The 17,953-nt window shown below is 49.9% G+C and overlaps 1 protein-coding gene across 1 annotated transcript; it reads right to left on the bottom strand.

Annotated features, from left to right (window-relative positions):
• Positions 1-1,117: 1,117 nt before the first annotated feature.
• Positions 1,118-10,702, bottom strand: DHDH (dihydrodiol dehydrogenase). Its single transcript, XM_045856346.1, has 7 exons — positions 10,550-10,702; positions 10,052-10,163; positions 8,716-8,879; positions 5,475-5,727; positions 2,652-2,776; positions 1,508-1,661; positions 1,118-1,265 (listed from the first exon to the last, which is right to left on the bottom strand). The coding sequence occupies exons 1-7, from the start codon at positions 10,637-10,639 to the stop codon at positions 1,156-1,158; spliced, it is 1,008 nt and encodes a 335-aa protein (XP_045712302.1). The 5' UTR covers positions 10,640-10,702; the 3' UTR covers positions 1,118-1,155.
• Between the last annotated feature and the right edge of the window lie 7,251 nt (positions 10,703-17,953).

Raw genomic sequence — 17,953 nt, 5'->3', positions numbered from 1 at the left:
TAGGAAATTCTTTTGATGATGTCTAGTCTCTCAATGTTCTGTAATTTCTATCAAATTGCTTATGGGCTCAAAGTGTGTTATTAGTGTCATAAACCCAATATATTCATCTTCCTTTCTGGAACCTGGTAGAATTACACTTATTGGACTCTCTCTGGTTCGTTGAGGTCATATGCCTAGTTTTGGCCAAGAAATTGTAAGAGGCTATGTATGTCATTTCTGTGTCAGATCATTTAAGTGTTGATATAAGAACTTTCAGGGCACTCTTTCCTTGGCCACAGTGACAAGCAAGATTCCAGATTATAATGGTTCTGTCAGCCTGGGTACCAGACATATACCACTCAGAATCCTCAGCCAATACACAACATGAATGAGAAAAAACAACAACAACAACAACAACAACAACAACAACAACCCTTGTTATGCTGAGATTTGGGGGCTGTTTCTTACTGCAGCTAACCTAACCTATACTCCTATTGAAAACAGGAAAAGTTAGATCTTGCCTGGAGCACAGAGTTCACCCTCACTGGCTGGCTAAGCACCTACTTATAGCCCCTACACTGCTGGTAATTTGGGTGGGAACGCCCTCACCCCTGCTATGCAGAGGGATATGCGACCCAGGCTTTGCTAACAAGGCTATTGAAATACTTGTGAGGGCAAATCCCTTCTTTCCTGTTGAAATAACTCTCTGTGTCTTAACGGAGGCCTGGAGCTTCTGGAGGCCGATATGGGAGAGGCCTAACCTTCGGGCAAAGGCCCAACAGCTAACCTGTGTTGAGAATCTGCTGTGTGGTACGGGCTGTTCACGTACCATCCCACTTAATCCTCACCAGAAGGTGGTTAGTACTGTCTCTCCCCTTTACTGATGAGGAGACAATGACAGAGAGGCAGGGGTGAATGCAGTTAGCGATACCTTCTACCCACCCACTACTTCCTGCCCTAGGCCACACGGGCCAACCGGGGACCTGCCGACAGGTGTTTGCTCCAGGAGCTTGCGGGAAACGTGGTCCTGACCCTGCCTTCCTCCCCCTCCCCACTTCCATCCAGGAAATTTATTCTCTAGTGACCCGTGAGATGGTGGGCTTTCTCCAGCTCCTGCCAAACCATCACTGCCAATATCTCTGTGGAAGCCACGTCTTTATTTATTTAGGGCTTACATCAGTGTTTGTCTTGGGGGAAGGTGACTCCAATGGCCTTCCTCACCTCCTCAAGGATGTCAGCCAGGAGCTCACTCTCTGCCAGGGGAATCACCGGACTTTCTTTCAGGCCTAGGGGAAGAGGACAGTGAGGGAACCCTTTCTTGTCATACTCCTGAAGACCAAAAGAACTACAATTCCCAGAATCCCATGAGGCACAGTAACATATAGATCAGGCACAGGGTATCCCATGGGGTCCTGGGAGATGTAGTTCTAAACAGCTGCTTGAGTGCTGAGGAGTGAGGAGGGTCCCACCTCCCTTACCAGGCTTGCCCTGCCACCCCCCACCTTCTGCACCCCGCTGTCCTCCTTACCCTTTCGCAAGCATTCCCGGACATGCCTGGCCTCATAAGTCATGCCCGCTCCGTTTGTGAAGTGGAACTCCTTGTTTGGGGTTGAGGGCAGCGGGAACTGCTTGTGCTCCCCCTTCACCACCAGTTCTGTTGGACACCAGCAGGGATCAAGGATCTGGAGGGAGAGACGAGGTGGTCACCAGTCACCACCAGGGCTCTGGGGGCCCCTGCCTGATGATGCTCAGGAGCCTCCCGCTCTCACCCAGTGGTTAAGGGCTGTCTGCCCCCATCCTTAAAGGTGTTCCTTTGCTGCTGTGGGTTCCTTCGCTGACAGCACAGTACCACGTTAGAAGTCTGTCTGTTTGTGTCCCCAGGGGCAAGTCCCTCTCTGACTGGATGCAGATCCGTAGGCCTAATGCAGGTGGCTTGCTTATCTTCCCATCTCCCCTTGGAGACAATCCAGCATCCACATCTTCTTATCCACTAGGAGGCCTTTTCCTTCCCTTTTCTTTTTCTTTTTTCTTTCTTTTCTTTTCTTTTTTTAGCTCCAGAGCCCAGGAAAGCCTAGACTATTCTCTGCATCCAGAGATGCAGCCTGGGCAAGGTCCAAATTCTTCTGCTAAGAATAGTATTTCTTTCCAATCTCCTGGCCCAAGGAAGCTCCCTGGAGCTGCTCTGTGGTAACGTCTAGCGCCTGTCCTGGAAGCAATTCCAAAGGTTGCCAGTACCCACTGAACTGGTGTCTCCTCAGGCTTAAGGATTTTAAAAAAATACTTATTTTTTAGACAGAAGGAAAGAGGGAGAAAGAGGGGTAGAGAAATATCATTGCGTGGTTGCTTTTCATGTGCCCCCAACTGGGAATCGAACTGGTAACGCTTTGGTTTGCAAGCTGGTGCTCAATCCACTGAGCCACACCAGCCAGGGCAGACCGAAGGCTTTTGGAAAGACCCATAGGGTCACCCTCAGGAAGGAGCCTGGAGGTCCAAACCCCACTCCACAGCCTGGTGGGTGAGGATGGATTCCTTAATAATGGTGTGGGAAAAGACCAGTTCAGCCCGGTCCAGCCCACGTGCAGGTCCAGCAGCCACATCTGGCCCACGCCCATTGCTGAGGGCGATGGTTCCCCACATTTGGGCCCATCCCAGCTCGGCTGGGGGTGCCTCACCTGAGCCATGCCCTTGGTGCCGCTAACATAGGCCATGTTGCAGAGCTGGGCAGTGATGCTGCAGGTGAAGCTGCCGTGGACGCCTCCTGGGTACTGGAGTAGCACGGTGACCGTGTCGTCCACACCTGGGGAGAGGCCGGACAAGGGCAGGCCTGGTCACAAATTCTGCCTCAATGGAACACTCAATCCACTGAACTCAATCCATTGCGTCACCCCAGCCAGGGCTAAATATATTTTATTGATTGTGTTAGTATAGCTGTCCCATTTTTTCTCCCCTTTTTCCCTTTCCACCCAGTGCCCCCATTCCCTCCAGCATTCCTTCCCTGCTTGATTCATTTCCATTGGCTGTACATATAACTTGTTTTGTTTTTTAGTAATGAAAATATTCCAAAATCGATTATGGCAATAAATGCATAACTTGGTGCATACACTAAATCCATGGATTTATACATTTTAAATGAACTAATTTTATGACATGTGAATTATTTCAATAAGCTGTTACTGAAATACACAAACAAATAAATTATAAAAAAAATTAAAGAGACTTTGTCTCTCTGAGCTTTCGTTTCTTCCTCTATAAATAGTTGTTGTATAGGTGTGTGAGAATCCACTTCCTCCTCTGTAAAATGAGGCTAATAATAGAACTTGCTTCAGAGGGTTGCTGTGTTACATTAAATGATGTGGAATGCATAAAGCACTAAAGAGTCTGTTTAGATCACAATAAGAGAGAGGTGAGCATTAATTAAAAATGAAATACAGCCCCAGCTGGTGTGGCTCAGTGGATTGACTGCCAGCCTGTGAACCAAAGGGTCACCGGTTCAATTACCAGTCAGGGCACATGCCTGTGTTGCGAGCCGAGTCCCCGGTGGGAGGCGCATGAGAGGCAACCACACACTGATGTTTCTTTCCCTCTCCTTCTCCCTGACTTCCCCTGTCTCTAAAAATTAATAAATAAAATATTTTTAAAAATGAGATACAGTAAACTCCTAGCCTCGTTCTGGGACACACTGGGCAGGCAGTGGCTGGAAGAACCTACTGGCCCAGCTCTCTCTGGTTTCAGGTAAGGCCAAGATCTCCTTCTGGATTTGCTATGGGAGCCCAGACAAGGGACGTCCCCTCTATGCAGCTCAGTGCGCTCATCTGTAAAACGGGGACAACGGTAATATGTTAGCCTCAGGGAGCGCATTCCTGTAGTGACCATATTCCTGTAGTGACCGTATTGCAGAGAAGGCCCTCAATAAATGGGATCTGTGGTTAGAGCTACTATTTTGCCTAGAACTTGGCCAGACAGTAGACTGAAACAGCTTTCTAAATGATGACCTTCACCCTGAGCATTCTTTTCCTGGTTATTCGTTGCCTTCTGTGGTTCTATTCTCAAAGACGGCCACGGCAGATCTTCCTTCCCAATGAGCATCCCTTCGCAATATGCCTCTGTAGCTCCTTCCATCCAGAGGAAGAGTCTATTCGGCCACCTCCCAAATCTGAGCTGGCTTTGGGCCATGGGGCAGTTAGCAAACACTTTGGGGCCTGCCTGCTTTCTGCTGCACCCAGGACACTGAGCGCAAGATGCGAATGAGCCCGAGCTAGCCAGCTGGAGACACCCTGCAGAGGAGGACCAGGCTCCCCAGACAATAGCCAACACCCGTAAGACACAAGGGAGGCCATTCTAGACCACCCAGCTCCGGTGGCACAGGTGGCTGGTGGCTGCAGCCCAAGTGAGACCAGCAGACAAACCAGCCAACTGAGCCCAGCCCGAACCGCCAGCCCACAGAACCACAAGTGAAGAAATGATGGTTCCCTGAGGTCACTGAGTTCTGGGGTAGCCTGCTGTGTGGCAAAGGTAACAGACTTCACAAAATAATAATCCTTTATATCTATTAACCACTTAATTTGCCTCAACAATTACTTCATTCGTTTCTTTTTTAAAACTTATTTATTTATTGACCTATTTAAAAGAGGAATGGAGAAAGAGAGGGAAACACTGATTTGTTGTTCCACTTATTGGTGCATTCACTGGTTGATTCTTTATGTGCCCTGACTGAGGATGGAACCCGCAACCTTGGTGTATTGGAACAACACTTTAACCAGCTGAGCTTCCTGGCCAGGGCTCCTTTCTTTCTCTCTTTCTTCCCTTGCTTCTTTCTTTTTAAAATTTTATTTATTTATTTTTAGAGAGAGGGGACGGGTGACAAAAGGAGGGAGAGAGACATTGATCTCCCACACATCCCCAACTAGGGGCCTGGCCCACAACCCAGGCATGCGCCCTGACCAGGAATTAAACCGATAACTTTTTGGTTTGCAGGACGACGCCCAACCCACTGAACCACATTAGTCAGGGCTCATTAATTTCTTTCTTTCTTCTGTTTTTTAAAGATTTTCTTTATTTATTTTTAGAGAGAAGGGAAGGGAGGGAGAAAGAGAAAGAAACATCAGTGTGTGGTTGTCTCTCACATGCCCCCTACTGGGGACCTGGCCCACAACCCAGGCATGTGCCCTGACTGGGAATCGAACCAGTGACCCTTTGGTTCTCAGGCCGGCACTCAATCCACTGAGCCACACAAGCCAGGGCAGGGCTCATTAATTTCTTATGACAACCCTACTATTGACATTATACCTGTAAGTAACTAATTAAGATCCAGAGAAGTTAAGTTCCTTGGCTAAGATCACACAGAGAGGCCCACACTTGTATCCTTACTTCCCGAGAGAATTTTCTGCAGCTGTGTAGCCGGATTTTCATGGGCTAGGAGACTTGTTCCCAGGTCAGTGCACCCAGCAAGAGAGGATCACTCTCATCGCCATCACGTAGTCCTCAGTAGAACATACCTGTTTCGTGGCGCCTTCCCACGGCTGAAATCTTCTCTGGCTTCTGTCCCCCAAAGACCATGGAGATGAACTGGATGCAGTAGATACCAATGTCCAGTAGGCCACCACCAGCCTGGGCCCAGTCTACAGCCCGTGGTACGTGGGTGAGGTCCTTCCCAAACTCTGCCCGAGCCACTCGAAGGTCCCCCAGAGCTCCCTGGGCCACAGCAGCCCTCAGAGCCTCTACGGCGGGAAAGAAGCGGGTCCAGATGGCCTGCAGACCGGAGGGAAGGAAGCAGGATGGGAAAGGTAAGGAAAGGGGTCTGGAGTTAACCAACCAGTTCTCCCTTCCAGGGCTCAGTCTTGAGGGGTACTCACTGTTCCCCAGGCTCCAAACAAGGCCCTCCCCCTTCCCATCCACATCCATGTCCCCAGCTCCAGCCTTGTCTTCTCTCATCTGCATCATTACCCCAGCCTCCCAATGTTAGGAGTTGAATTCGGTCCCTACCAAATTCATGTTGAAGTCCTAACCCCCAGTATGGCCCAGTATGAGTGTATCTGGTGATGGGGTTTAATAGAGGTAAGTATACAGAGTTAATTAGGTTAAAATGAGGTCATTAGGGCAGGCCCTGACCCAGTAGGACTAGCGTCCTTATATGAAGAGATGAGGAGCCCTGGCTGATGTGGCTTGGTGGACTGAGTGCCAGATTGTGAACCATGAGGTTGCTGGTTCGAGACAGGGCACAAGTCTGGGTTGCAGGCCAGGTCCCCAGTAGGGGGCGTGTGGGGGAGAGTGATGAGGACACACACATGCAGAGGCAAGACTATGTGAAGGCAGAGGAAGCGGATGGCAGCCTACAAGCCAAGGAGAGAGGCCTCAGGACAAAGCAACCCTGCTGACACCTTGATGTCAAACTTCTAGCTTCTAGAAGTGCGAGGGGAAAATCTCTGCTGTTTAAGGCCCCAGTCTGTGGTGGTATTTGTTATGGCCCAGCAAACTCTTACTCTCAGCCTCTCTTCTCCAGCCCAGCCCTACATGAGCCCAGACAGATCTTTGCTTTTCCCAGAGCTGATCCCCTTCTTCTTCTGAAAAGATTTTATTTATTTATTTTTAGAGAGGGGGGAAAAGGAAGTAGAAAGACAGGGACAGAAACATCAATGTGCAGTTGCCTCTGGCACACCCCCTACCAGCGACCTGACTCACAGCCCAGGCATGTACCCTGACTGGGAATCGAACCGGCAACCCCTTGGTTTGCAGGCTGGGGCTCAATCCACTGAGCCACACCAGCCAGGGATGATCTCCTGCTATGGCTCCCCACAGCCTAATATCAGCTCCCACTTGTTGGGTTATGTATTATGCACAAGACACTGTAGAGCTTTTGCATAATGAATCCTCCCAGGTAGCTGCCATTAGTCCATTTCATAATTAGTCCATTTCACTTCACAGGGAAAGTGAAGTTCAGCTGAGTCCAATTAGTTGCCCAAGGTCACAGAGCTAGGAACTGTAGCCTAGTATCCTCTGACTCTAAAGCCTTGACCTATCCAAGATCATGTATTTCAGTAAATACATGAAATCTGACATTTTTAAAAATATATATTTATTTTTAAAGAGGGGGAAGGGAGGGAGAAAGAGAAGGAGAGGAACATGGCTCCCCACGGCCTAATATCATGTGTTATGATGTGTGGTTGCCTCTCACACACCCCCTACTGGGCATCCAGCCTGTAACCCAGTCATGTGCCCTGACTGGGAATTGAACCAGCGACCCTTTGGGTCATAGGCTAGCACTCAATCCACTGAGCCACAGCAGCCAGGGCTGCCCATTCTTATTTTAAGTCTTAATTCTGCTTCTCTGCTCTGGCCTATTTAACCGTGCAACTTAGTTTTCCTCTAAGGCTCAGGTCAGTCCCTGCCAGCAGGAAACCTGCTTGCCCGTCCTGCAGACCCGCAGACTGGGCTGGGGCCTCCGTGCTCTGTCACCTGCCCAGCACTACATCCGCAAATGTTCCCACACTTGAGCCTTGGGATTGCCCGTTTCCGTGAACTCCTTGAAAACTGAGCTCGTGTCTTCTGCATTATGAGTCCTCAGTTCCTAGGAATGGATGTGGTACACATTAAGTGCCAATAAAAAATGAGGAAGCAATAAACTCATGGAACGTTGGCACTGATGGGTGCAGTGAGAACCAGAAGGCACTGAGTAAGCATAATAAATCTTGACGACCTACTTCATGGCTTACTAAACTTTACAGTCTGGGAGGCTCAGCAATATTATGCATATGATAGTTAAATAGGAAATGGGCAAGTAAGAGACAGTTAGTGTTACTGTCAGAACCTACATGCCCTGCACTGGCTGGTGTGGCTCAGTGGACTGAGTGCTGGACTGCAAAGCAAAGGGTGGCCGGTTTGATTCCCAATCAGGGCACATGCCTGGATTTTGGGCCAGGTCTCCAGTAGGGGGCGATCGAGAGGCAACCACATATTGATGTTTCCCTCTCTTTCTCCCTCCCTTCCCCTCTCTCTAAAAATAAATTCAAGCCCTGGCTGGCACAGCTCAGTGGACTGAGCATGGGCTGCAAACCAAAGTGTCGCAGGTTCGATTCCCAGTGCTGGGGGTCATAGCCTGCAACCCAGGCATGTACCCTTTCTCTCTTTCTCTCTCTCTCTCTCCCCCCTTCCCTCTCTAAAAATAAATAATTAAATAAATAGTTTCTTAAAAAAATAAATTCAATAAATGAATAAAATGTTTTAAAAATCACTATTTTTTAAAAAAAGACAACCTATCACTATTAAATCACTATTTTTTAAAAAGATGTTTATTTATTTAACTACCGGCAGTCTGCAAGGCCCCTACAGATATCCACCCCTGACGAGAGCAAAAACAAAGGCTGCTTGACTTTGAGGACCGGTAGGATGTTCCTTGGTCCTTCTGAGCTGACCTGTATTCCTGGAAATTCATGCAGACTGAGCCCATTGCCACTTTCCCTGCTGATATCTTATCCTGAGACTCTGACAAATGACCCTTCTGGTGGCCGTGTTTGCAGAGGGCCCCTAGTGTCTCCCACCCAGGAATGATGTCACAGGGAGATGGCTTGGCACAGCTCAACTACCTTGTGGCACACAGCCCTACCCCCGGCTCATTTTGCAGTCATCTTCACTCTTGGCAAATCCGCCCCTTGGGTCCCTCCAAAAACACCCACCAGCAAGCATGGCCCGTAATGGCAAGAAGTGCTGTGCTGGGTGTTCAAAGGGCCCCTCCACCCTTACCTCCATAAGGAAGAGGCCTCGGGATCGGGCCTCGGCAACCATTTCCCGCACTTCTGCGGCGTTCACGCCCATGGGCTTCTCGCACAGGACGGCCTTGCCCGCTGCCAGGCATAACAACACCGCGGCCTTGTGCTGGGGGTGCTGCGTGCCAATGTAGGCCACCTCTAGGGTGGGCGGAAGGAAGTCAAGAGATCAGAAGCCACGCTCCCACCAGACCTCCAGGCCTCATGTCCAGCATCTGAGAATCCCGGGGGCTCCCCAACCTGGGGCCAAATCCTCAGGCACCGGTCAGACCCTATCCCCCATGGGGAAGGAGCTAACCACTCACTACCATCACTCTCTTCTCAGATCATTTCTAGCCCTCTGAAATCACATCAAACAATTTAATCCTCACAACATCAAGAGGGAGATACTATTATTTTGCCCATTTTAAAAATAAGGAGCCCTGGCCCTGGCTGGTGTGGCTTAGGGGTTGGGTGTCATCCCACAAACCAAAAGGTCATTGGTTTAAAGCCCAGTCAGGGCACATGCCTGGGTGGTGGGCCAGGTCCCCTTTTGGGGGATTGTGCAAGAGGCAGCCAATCAATGTTTAACTCCCATGTCGATGTTTCTTTCCCTCTCTTTCCCCCTCCTTTCCCCTCCCTCTACAAATAAATGAATAAAATAATAATAATAATAATAATAATAATAATAATAATAATAATAATAAAGGATCCCTGGCCAGTCTGGCTCAGTTGGATAGAGCGTCATCCCACAGGAAAATTGAGAAGGGCAAACAGACAGGAAAAACATCAGGCAGCCCAATTCCGGATCCAGGGTTCAAGGTGCAGCTACACTGTCCTCGCTGTCCTGGCTTGCCCACCAGGCCACTCCGGAACACAAAGCCATGGACACAGGACAGAGTTAAGTCTGAATCAAGTCTCTTAAGAAAGGGAAGACCCGCCCTGGCCTGCGAACCACAACGTCCCCAGTTTGATTCACAGCCAACTGATGTTTCTCTCCCTCTCTCTCTTTTTTCAACTTATTTTTAGAGAGGGGAAAGAAGGGAAGAGAAACACTGACATTCGAGAGACACATCCATCGGTTGCTTCTCGCACTCCCCAAGCCCACAATCCAGACATGTGTCCTGAATGGGAATTGAACCCGCAATACTTTACTTCACAGTCCGTTGCGCAATCCACTGAGCCACACCAGCAGGGCCCCTCTCTGCCTTTAGCTCTGCCTCCCAGCCGAAGTTAGAAGACCAAATGCACTGGCCCATCCTGTGGAGCCTTGCATCTCCTAAGAAACGCCTGGAGGCAGCATCTCCGTGGCCTCTCTGGCCCTTGTCGCTCACCCACGTTCGGGTCCTTGGCCAGCTCCTCATAGGACCCATAGGCCTTGGGGATGTCGTGTTTCCGTGCAAACTCCTTTGCCCGGCTCAGGTCGCGGGCCGCTACTGCCACCACCTGAGGCAAGAGTGAAAGACTTGTGGATGGGAGGAGATGGAGAAGGCCCCGGTGTAAGCAGAAATTACATACCCCAAGGGAGGGGAGGAGGGATTTGGTCCTAGGAGAGGAGGTGACCGGAGGATCGACACTTGGGTCCTGGGAAAGAGAGATCTGGGCAAGCGATTATTAAATCCCCTGCTAGCTAAATTTCTTCTCTTCACAGTCTCAAGTGTCACGGAACTCGCGCTCACAAGACAGAAGCGGAAAAAGGAGTGCGGAGGGAATTAGACCTTCTTTCACTGCCTTGGGGACTCGGAAGTCCGGAGCCCTAACTCCCTCCACCCTCAGACCCAGGAGTGTGGGGAGCCAGCTCTTCCCGCCAGCACTCGGGAGGGAGCGCGGACCTGGTGCTCGGAGCGAGGCAGCGTCCGCAGCACGGTCGTGAAGTCGCCGGAGATAAGGCCGGCGGACACAATACCCCAGCGCACCGCCATCGCAGAAACCCTGAGTCCCAACACCCTGCACCTGTCTCTCAGCGGGAGTTAATTAAAACCCGGAGGCCTCGCCCACAGGGGGTCGGGGCCCTTTCTCCGCCCCCATTGCCCCTACACCGCTTCTCATTGGCCACTGGGCCCGCGCGCGCTTCCTAACGCCAAGAAGTTTCTTCTAATTCCAGCGTTCCCATTGGAAGAACAGACCGTTGGCTCCGCCTTATGAGTGGGACCAGAAACACCCTATCGCCCTCTCTGGACTTCTAACCACTTGATAGAAGGGGAGAGGGCTTTTTTGTCCTTTTGGACTCTCGGGGTTCTGTTCCATTTCCTCCTTCCCCAACACTGTTTTGCAGAGAACGTCGCATACGCTTAGGAATGTGTCCAGCAAGAAAGTATGGTAATAGCAAAGATAATAATTACTAATATGTACAGAACGCCTGCTGTGGCCCGGGCCCCAGCTTCCCCCACCATTTACAGAGAGAGAAACAGACCCAGAATGTCTTGGTCATATTTTTCGAGGTCTCACCGCTAAGATAGGAAGACCTGCAAACTCACTGCCTCCAAAGTCCATAGTTTTAGAAACCAGTAGTGCTTCTGAAGAACCCTGGAGCCCGGCTGGCATATTCCAAAACCCTCCTTGCTGCTTCCTGGCTCCACTGCTTTTGCACAAGGGGTTTTTCTTTCTGAGCCTCACTTTCCTATTTCGGAAAACAGAGGTCGCAATCGCATCTACCTGTAGAAAGCTAAGGGGATTAACTGAACTTCGGGGTCTAGCAGAAGGAATATAACAAGTGGATTATTCTCTAGTCCATCCGCAGAGAGCTGGACACCGTCACCCGCAGCGAATGTATCCATCTCCCTTCCCTTGTGCACATTTGATTAAGACCTAAGTTTCCCACAGGGACTCACAGGTTCCAAGTTCACATGAACTGCTGATTGAACATATTAATGGAGCCCTGGTCGGGTGTTTTGGTTGATTGGAACATTGTCCCATTCACCAAGGAGTTGAGGGTTCGATTCCCTGTCAGGGTACATAACCGAGGTTGTGGGTTCCATCCCCTGTTGCGGTGTGTGTGGGTTGGTGGGGGGTCAACCATTCCATGTTTTTCTTTCACATCGATGTTTCTCTTTGTTTCTCTCTCTCCCTTCCTCTCCCCCTAAAATCAATAAAAACATCTTTGGGTGAGAATTTAAAAAAAAAATTAATGGATTGCATGGAGTATGCAATATCACCGCTATGAAAAAAAAAAGAAAATAATTTTTATAAATAGAGCCCTGGCTGGTGTGACTCAGTGGATTGAACACCAGCCTGTGAACCAAAGGGTTACCAGTTCAATTCGCAGTCAGGGCACCTGCCTGGGCTGTGGGCCAGGTGCCCAGTGGGGGTCCCATGAGAGGCAACCACACATTGATGTTTCCCTCTCTTAAAGAAAAAGAAAAAAAGCCAAAAATGGATGCTCTGGACATTTATCCTTTACACAAATGTTCACAGCAACTTTATCTATAATAACTAAAAACCAAAGCAACCCAAATGTCTCTTAACCAGTCATTGGAAAAACAAACTGGTGTATAGATACAGTGAAACAACACTCAGCCATAAGGAGTGGGCAATCAATACAAGCAACAACATTGGTGAATCTCAAGAGCATTGTGGAGAGTGAAAATAAACCAATTTCAAAGGGTTGCCTGATGTATGATTCCATTTGTAGAATGTTCTCGAAGTGACAGTTACGGTGATGGAGGACAGACCGGCTGCAGCTGGACAAGGCCTGGGGAGGGTGCAGGTTATTTAGGGGTAACGCAAAGGAGTGTCTCAGCGGGATGGAAGCATTCTGTATCCCGACTGTGAGGATGGGTACTCAAATCTCCACATTTGACAACATCCCTCAGAACTTAGAAGTGACGATGAAATCCGAATCTGATCTGTAAGAGATTGAATAATTTAGCAATATTAATTCCTGGGTTTGGGGACATGCTATAGTTACCTAAGATAGCACTAGGGGTATCCGGTACAAAGGAATTCTCTGTGCCATTTTTTTTGCAACTTCTTAAATTATTTCAACTAAGAACTTATAATTTAACATTGTTGGCAGTGAGTTCCTGTACCCAGAGAAAATCATTTTGCAATATCGCATGGTCCAGTGGTTTCTAGCCTGGGCAGGAGGTCTCTGCTCTTGAGAATCCCCCAAAGCTGTGCCAGAGCAGTTGTGTGTGTTAGCTCAGAACTGGGAACAGTGATCAGTAACAAAACAGTGGCAGATAAACTGTGGCAAATTCTGGCAACGGGATACAGTGTAGCAAGGAAAATGGGTGCATGAACTCCATGTCTTGGTGTTGAAAAGCACGTGACATCACTGGGTTTCTGCCCTTTCACACGTAAATGCGTATTCTGTACTGTTTGTGGGTGCATTCCTGTTTAATAAAGAACTGGGGACATTTATGAAAATGAAAAACTTCCAAGTTCAGCACAGTGGTTTCCCCTGAGGTCAGGAAGAGGGTCAATGGGGGAAGGGTATAGGGGCTTCCATTCTATAGGCAACATTTAATATCTTTTTTAAAAAGATTTTATTTATTTATTTTTTAGAGAGGGAAGGGAGGGAGAAAGAGAGAGAGAGAAACATCAATGTGCGGTTGCTGGGGGTCATGGCCTGCAACCCAGGCATGTACCCTGACTGGGAATAGAAACATTTTATATCTTTAAAAAATTTTTTATTTATTCTTAGAGAGAGGGGAAGGGAGGGAGAGAGGGAGAGAAACATTAGTTGGCTGCTTCTCACACACCCCCTACTGGGGAACCTGGCCTGCAACCCAGGCTTGCGCCCTGACTGGGAATTGAACCCAAGGCCTTTCAGTTCGCAGGCCAGCACTCAATCCACTGAGCCACACCGGCCAGGGTTACATTTTATATCTTAAGAAAAGCAATTGGAAGCCGTGATGGCACTATGTTAAGGCTTGGGGAATCCGGGCAGTGTGTGTCCAAGAGTGTTTGCCATTCCTCTGTACTTTGCTGTGTGTCTTCATGTCTGTGAATCAATTCCACAAAGCTCTTGTACCCAGCCATCTATGCCTGCCTCTCCTCCAAAGGCTTCCTGCGTACGAACCCACGTGACTCTCACAGCCACCCTCTGTCGTGTTTTCAGTCTTACTTTTCGTGTTTCCTCCTCTCACAGAGGAGGAAACGGAGGCACAGACTGCTCCAAGGATCTTGCCCAGGGTCACACATTCAGGAAGCAGGTGGGCTGGGATCGAAACCCAACTAGCCTGCCCCACGGTCCAGGCACTAAACTGTGTCTGCTGTGTTCGATTTAATTCACCATTACGTGGGGGAAATCACTGGCCTGTGACGGGAACCCTTTGCTCAGCAGGTCAGGAGGCGCCTTCTGTCCCCGGGAGGCTGACCACAGGATTAAACACAAGACAGGGTTTCTGGGACCCAGGGTGAGAGGCAGGGAGTTCACAGTGGGCACAGACCGTGAAGTGGATTCAGAGGCCAGTGCCTTTGTGATGCCTTCTGGCATGGGCTGCCTGGCGGGGCTCAGCCTGCTGCGCTGTGGGGCTTTACTCCAGGAAAGACGCCAGCTTTCTAAATCTCTCTCACTTTTTAAAAAGATTTTACTTATTTATAGAAAGGGGAAGGGAGGGAGAAAGAGATGGAGAGAAACATTGATCAGTTGCCTCTCACACACCCTCTAAATGGGGACCTGGCCTGCAACCCAGGCATGTGCCCTGACTGGGGATTGAACCGGTGACCTTTTGGTTTGCAGGCTGGCATTGAATCCACTGAGTGACACCAGCCAGGGCCGCTTTCTAACTCCCCTGCTCTCTTTCTGAGACAAGCAGAACAGTGATGTTGGAAGTGGGGCAAAACCAGCCTGAGCTCAGGAGACAAACCATGCAGGAAACATTTAGTAAACAAACAAGCAGCCTGAGCTCAGGTACTAACTTGCGTGAGTTTGGGTGGCAGCCCGTTCCAGGCGCTGCTGGCAATGCCATCGGCAGACCTCGGAGGCAGCAGGAGTCACGGCGAGAGCCGAAGGCTCCGTGCCAGCCCGCTCACAGCCAGGAATTCCAGACAGAGCCTCCAGGGTCACTCAGCAGACAGGCTGCCCGATGGAACACAAATATTTATTGAGCATCTAACCGGTGCCAGGTCCTGGGGACACAACAGGATGGAGACAGACGTTTTCTGTGTCTTCGTGCAGGTCTCAGGCCGGTGGGGCAGCAGGCGTGGGGAGCAGCGACGGAGGGGCAGCAAGGGCTCGGAGCGGGGAGAGACCTGGGTGTGTTCTAAGGGCTGAAATGAAGGCCAGCGTGGCCTGAGAAAAGAGACAGTGAGTAAGGGCGGTGGGAGCCACGGCTGGGGAGGCCGGCAGAGGAGAAGTCCTGAAGGGCTTCAAGGGGACACTGAAGGGTTTTTAGCACAGCAGCAGGGACAAAGACCTAATTTGTGCAGTTTCTTGTCATGGTGTGCATTATTCATGGGAACACATGAATACTCATTCAGCAAAGAATTTGACTCTTTTTTAAAAGATATATTTATTTATTTTTAGACAGAGGGGAAGGGAGAGAGAAAGAGAGGGAGAGAAACAGTGTGTGGTTGACTCTCACACGCCCCCTTCTGAGGACCTGGCCTGCAACCAGGTATGTGCCCTGACTGGGGATCGAACCAGCAACCCTTTGGTTCGCAGACCAGTGGTCAATCCACTGAGCTACACCAGCCAGGACATGATTTGACTCTTGATTTGGCTCTGCTGGGCACCCACAGATGAACCTCACCCTACCCCCGCCCCCCGCTGGTGGGGGGACAGACACCACACGGGGTAGGCATGTTAGTTCCCCCTCCCAAAGGCACCCATGTCCAAGTCACCAGACCGTGTGGAGATGGGACCTTACTCGGTAAAAGGGACTTCCCGGGTGTGATGAAGGGAAGGACCTTGAGGAGGGGAGATGACCCTCGACTATCTGGTGGGCTTGGTGTGATTGCAAAAGCCCTTAGGAGAAGGAGGCAGGAGGATCAGAGTCAGAGAACGAGAGGGGACCACAGAGGGGAGTCAGAGGGACTGGAAGGCGCTGCACCATGACTTTGCAGCCGGGGGAAGGGGCCTTGAGCCTAAGGACGCAGGCAGCCTGTGGAACCTGGAAAGCAAGGAGACAGATGGCCCCCTAGAACCTTCAGAGGCAATACAGCCCGCCTCCCACACCTTGGATTTAAACAAACAAGATCCGTTTTGTACTTCTGACCCCTGTTAAGTGTTTGATACTTTGTTGTAGCCGCAATAGAAGTTGAGCATTCCAGTCGAATGTTGCAGCCCTGGGTGAGCTGTGCCAGATGGTGGGGACCCTCCGGCGTGCCGGGGCCATGGAGGGGGCACCTCTAGCCCAGCCTGAGGACCGGGGAGGACTGGGCACATTAGCAGACTATCAAACTGCATCTAGAAAGACTTTTTAAGAAGATTTTATTTATTTATTTTTAGAGAGATGGGAAGGGAGGGAGAGAGAGAGGGGGAGAAACATTGATGTGCAAGAGATACAGTGATCAGTTGCCTCTCACTTGCCCATCAATGGGGACCTGGCCTGCAACCCAGGCATGTGCCCTGCTGGGAATCGAACCATTTGTAAGCCAGCGCTCCATCCACTGAGCCACACCAGCCAGGGCCTGAAAGATTTCGGTGGAGGTTTTCCAGGCCTTGAAGGAGTGGTGGCCTTTCAGACAGAGGAAACAGCCCACACAAGAGAAAGCAAGGTCTATACGGAATGAGAACCGGGGACCCAGAGAGGGAGGGGAGTTCATGGGAGAAGAACCTAGAGGAGACGACTGGGCCATTTGTGAAGGGTCAAGGAGCCGACCCTACAGGCGGTGGGGCGTGAAGGAGGGGGAAGGCGGTGAAGGAGCAGGGTCGTGTTCAAGTGTCAGAAAAACACCTGCGGAATTAAAGGTCACACAGAAACTGTCGACCGTGCAAGGGGAGGCTGGAGAGAGCGCCAGGAGGGGAACACAGCGGTTATCCATTAACTCGTTTGTTCTCCAGGATTTTGGGGCATAGTTTCACTGCCAAAAAGTAGCATGGAATGAGCTGCAGAGTGCGGATTGTGAGTCCACTGTGCCAGGGTTCAAATCCCGGCTCTGCCTCTTCTTGGCCAGGAGACTTCAGGCAAGTCACTCAATTTTTCTTATTTGCCTCATCTGTAAAGTGGGGACAGTGATGGTAATGACCACATAGGGGTTTTGTGAGGATGAAACTAATTGTTATTTATAATCCATAAAGTGCTCAGGATGGTACCTGCCACTTTCTATGTGCTCTACAACTGTTAGCTACTATGTATTGGTATGTATTAGTTTCCCGTTGCTGCTGTAAGGAATTACCACTGTCAGTAGCAGTAGTGTTAATACTAGGAGAGTTAGTAGTATTCATACTCACTGCCCAGAGCTCTGACCATGAAAACGGAGAGGACACACACGGGAGAGAGTTTAGGATGTTTTAGCGAATGGAATGGTTGCAGACTCAAAGAAGGGAGGTGGGGGAGACAGAGTCCAGAAGAGACAAGGAGAAAGAGTGCATTAGTTTCCTGCAGCTGCTGTAACAAATCACTACATGTTCCATGGCTTAAAACAACACAAACCTACCCTTTTACACGTCTGGACATCAGAAGTTCAAAATGGGTCTCACTGGGCAGAAACCCCAGGGTCGTCAGGGCTGCATTCCTTCTGGAAGCTCTGAGGGAAGGATTTGTCTTCCTTGCCTTTTGCAGCTTCTAGACGGCACCCACATCTTCTCCCATGGCCTTGAATCACTTTGACCTTCTGTGGTCACACGCCCTTCTCTGTTTCCCCCTTGCCTCCCCTGTATGCATGTCCTTGAGATTCCACTGGGTCAGTCTCAGTGATCCTAATCCAGTATCATCTCCCCATCTCAAGGCCCTTCATTTAATAAGATCTGCGAAGTCCCTTTTGCTGTATTTGCAGGTCCTGGAGACTGGGACACAGGTATGTGTGAGAAGCCTCTATCCTGTCTACCACAGAGCTGCACAGGGAGAACATTTAACAAGTGCAGGGTTTACTGTCCAGGTATGCTGAGGCCCACAGGTCAGGAGACAATTGCTATTGAAAAGATAGCTTGTGCCCTGGCTGGGTGGCTCATTGTCTGCTACATCAAAAGGTTGGGGGTTCGAATCCCCATCAGAACATATATGTAGCTTCCCGGTGATCTCTGGCTGGGGTGCATGTGGGAAGCAACTGACGAATGTTTCTCATGTTGATGTTTCTCTCTCTCTCTCTCTCTCCCTCCTCCCCCTCTTTCAAAAAAGCAGTGAAAA

Source organism: Phyllostomus hastatus, unplaced genomic scaffold (assembly GCF_019186645.2).
Source record: "Phyllostomus hastatus isolate PE091 unplaced genomic scaffold, TTU_PhHast_1.1 phas_scaffold_1224, whole genome shotgun sequence".
Classification (NCBI taxonomy): Eukaryota; Metazoa; Chordata; class Mammalia; order Chiroptera; family Phyllostomidae; genus Phyllostomus; species Phyllostomus hastatus.
Note: the sequence above shows the minus strand (reverse complement) of the source record. Positions and strands in the feature narration are given on the sequence as shown.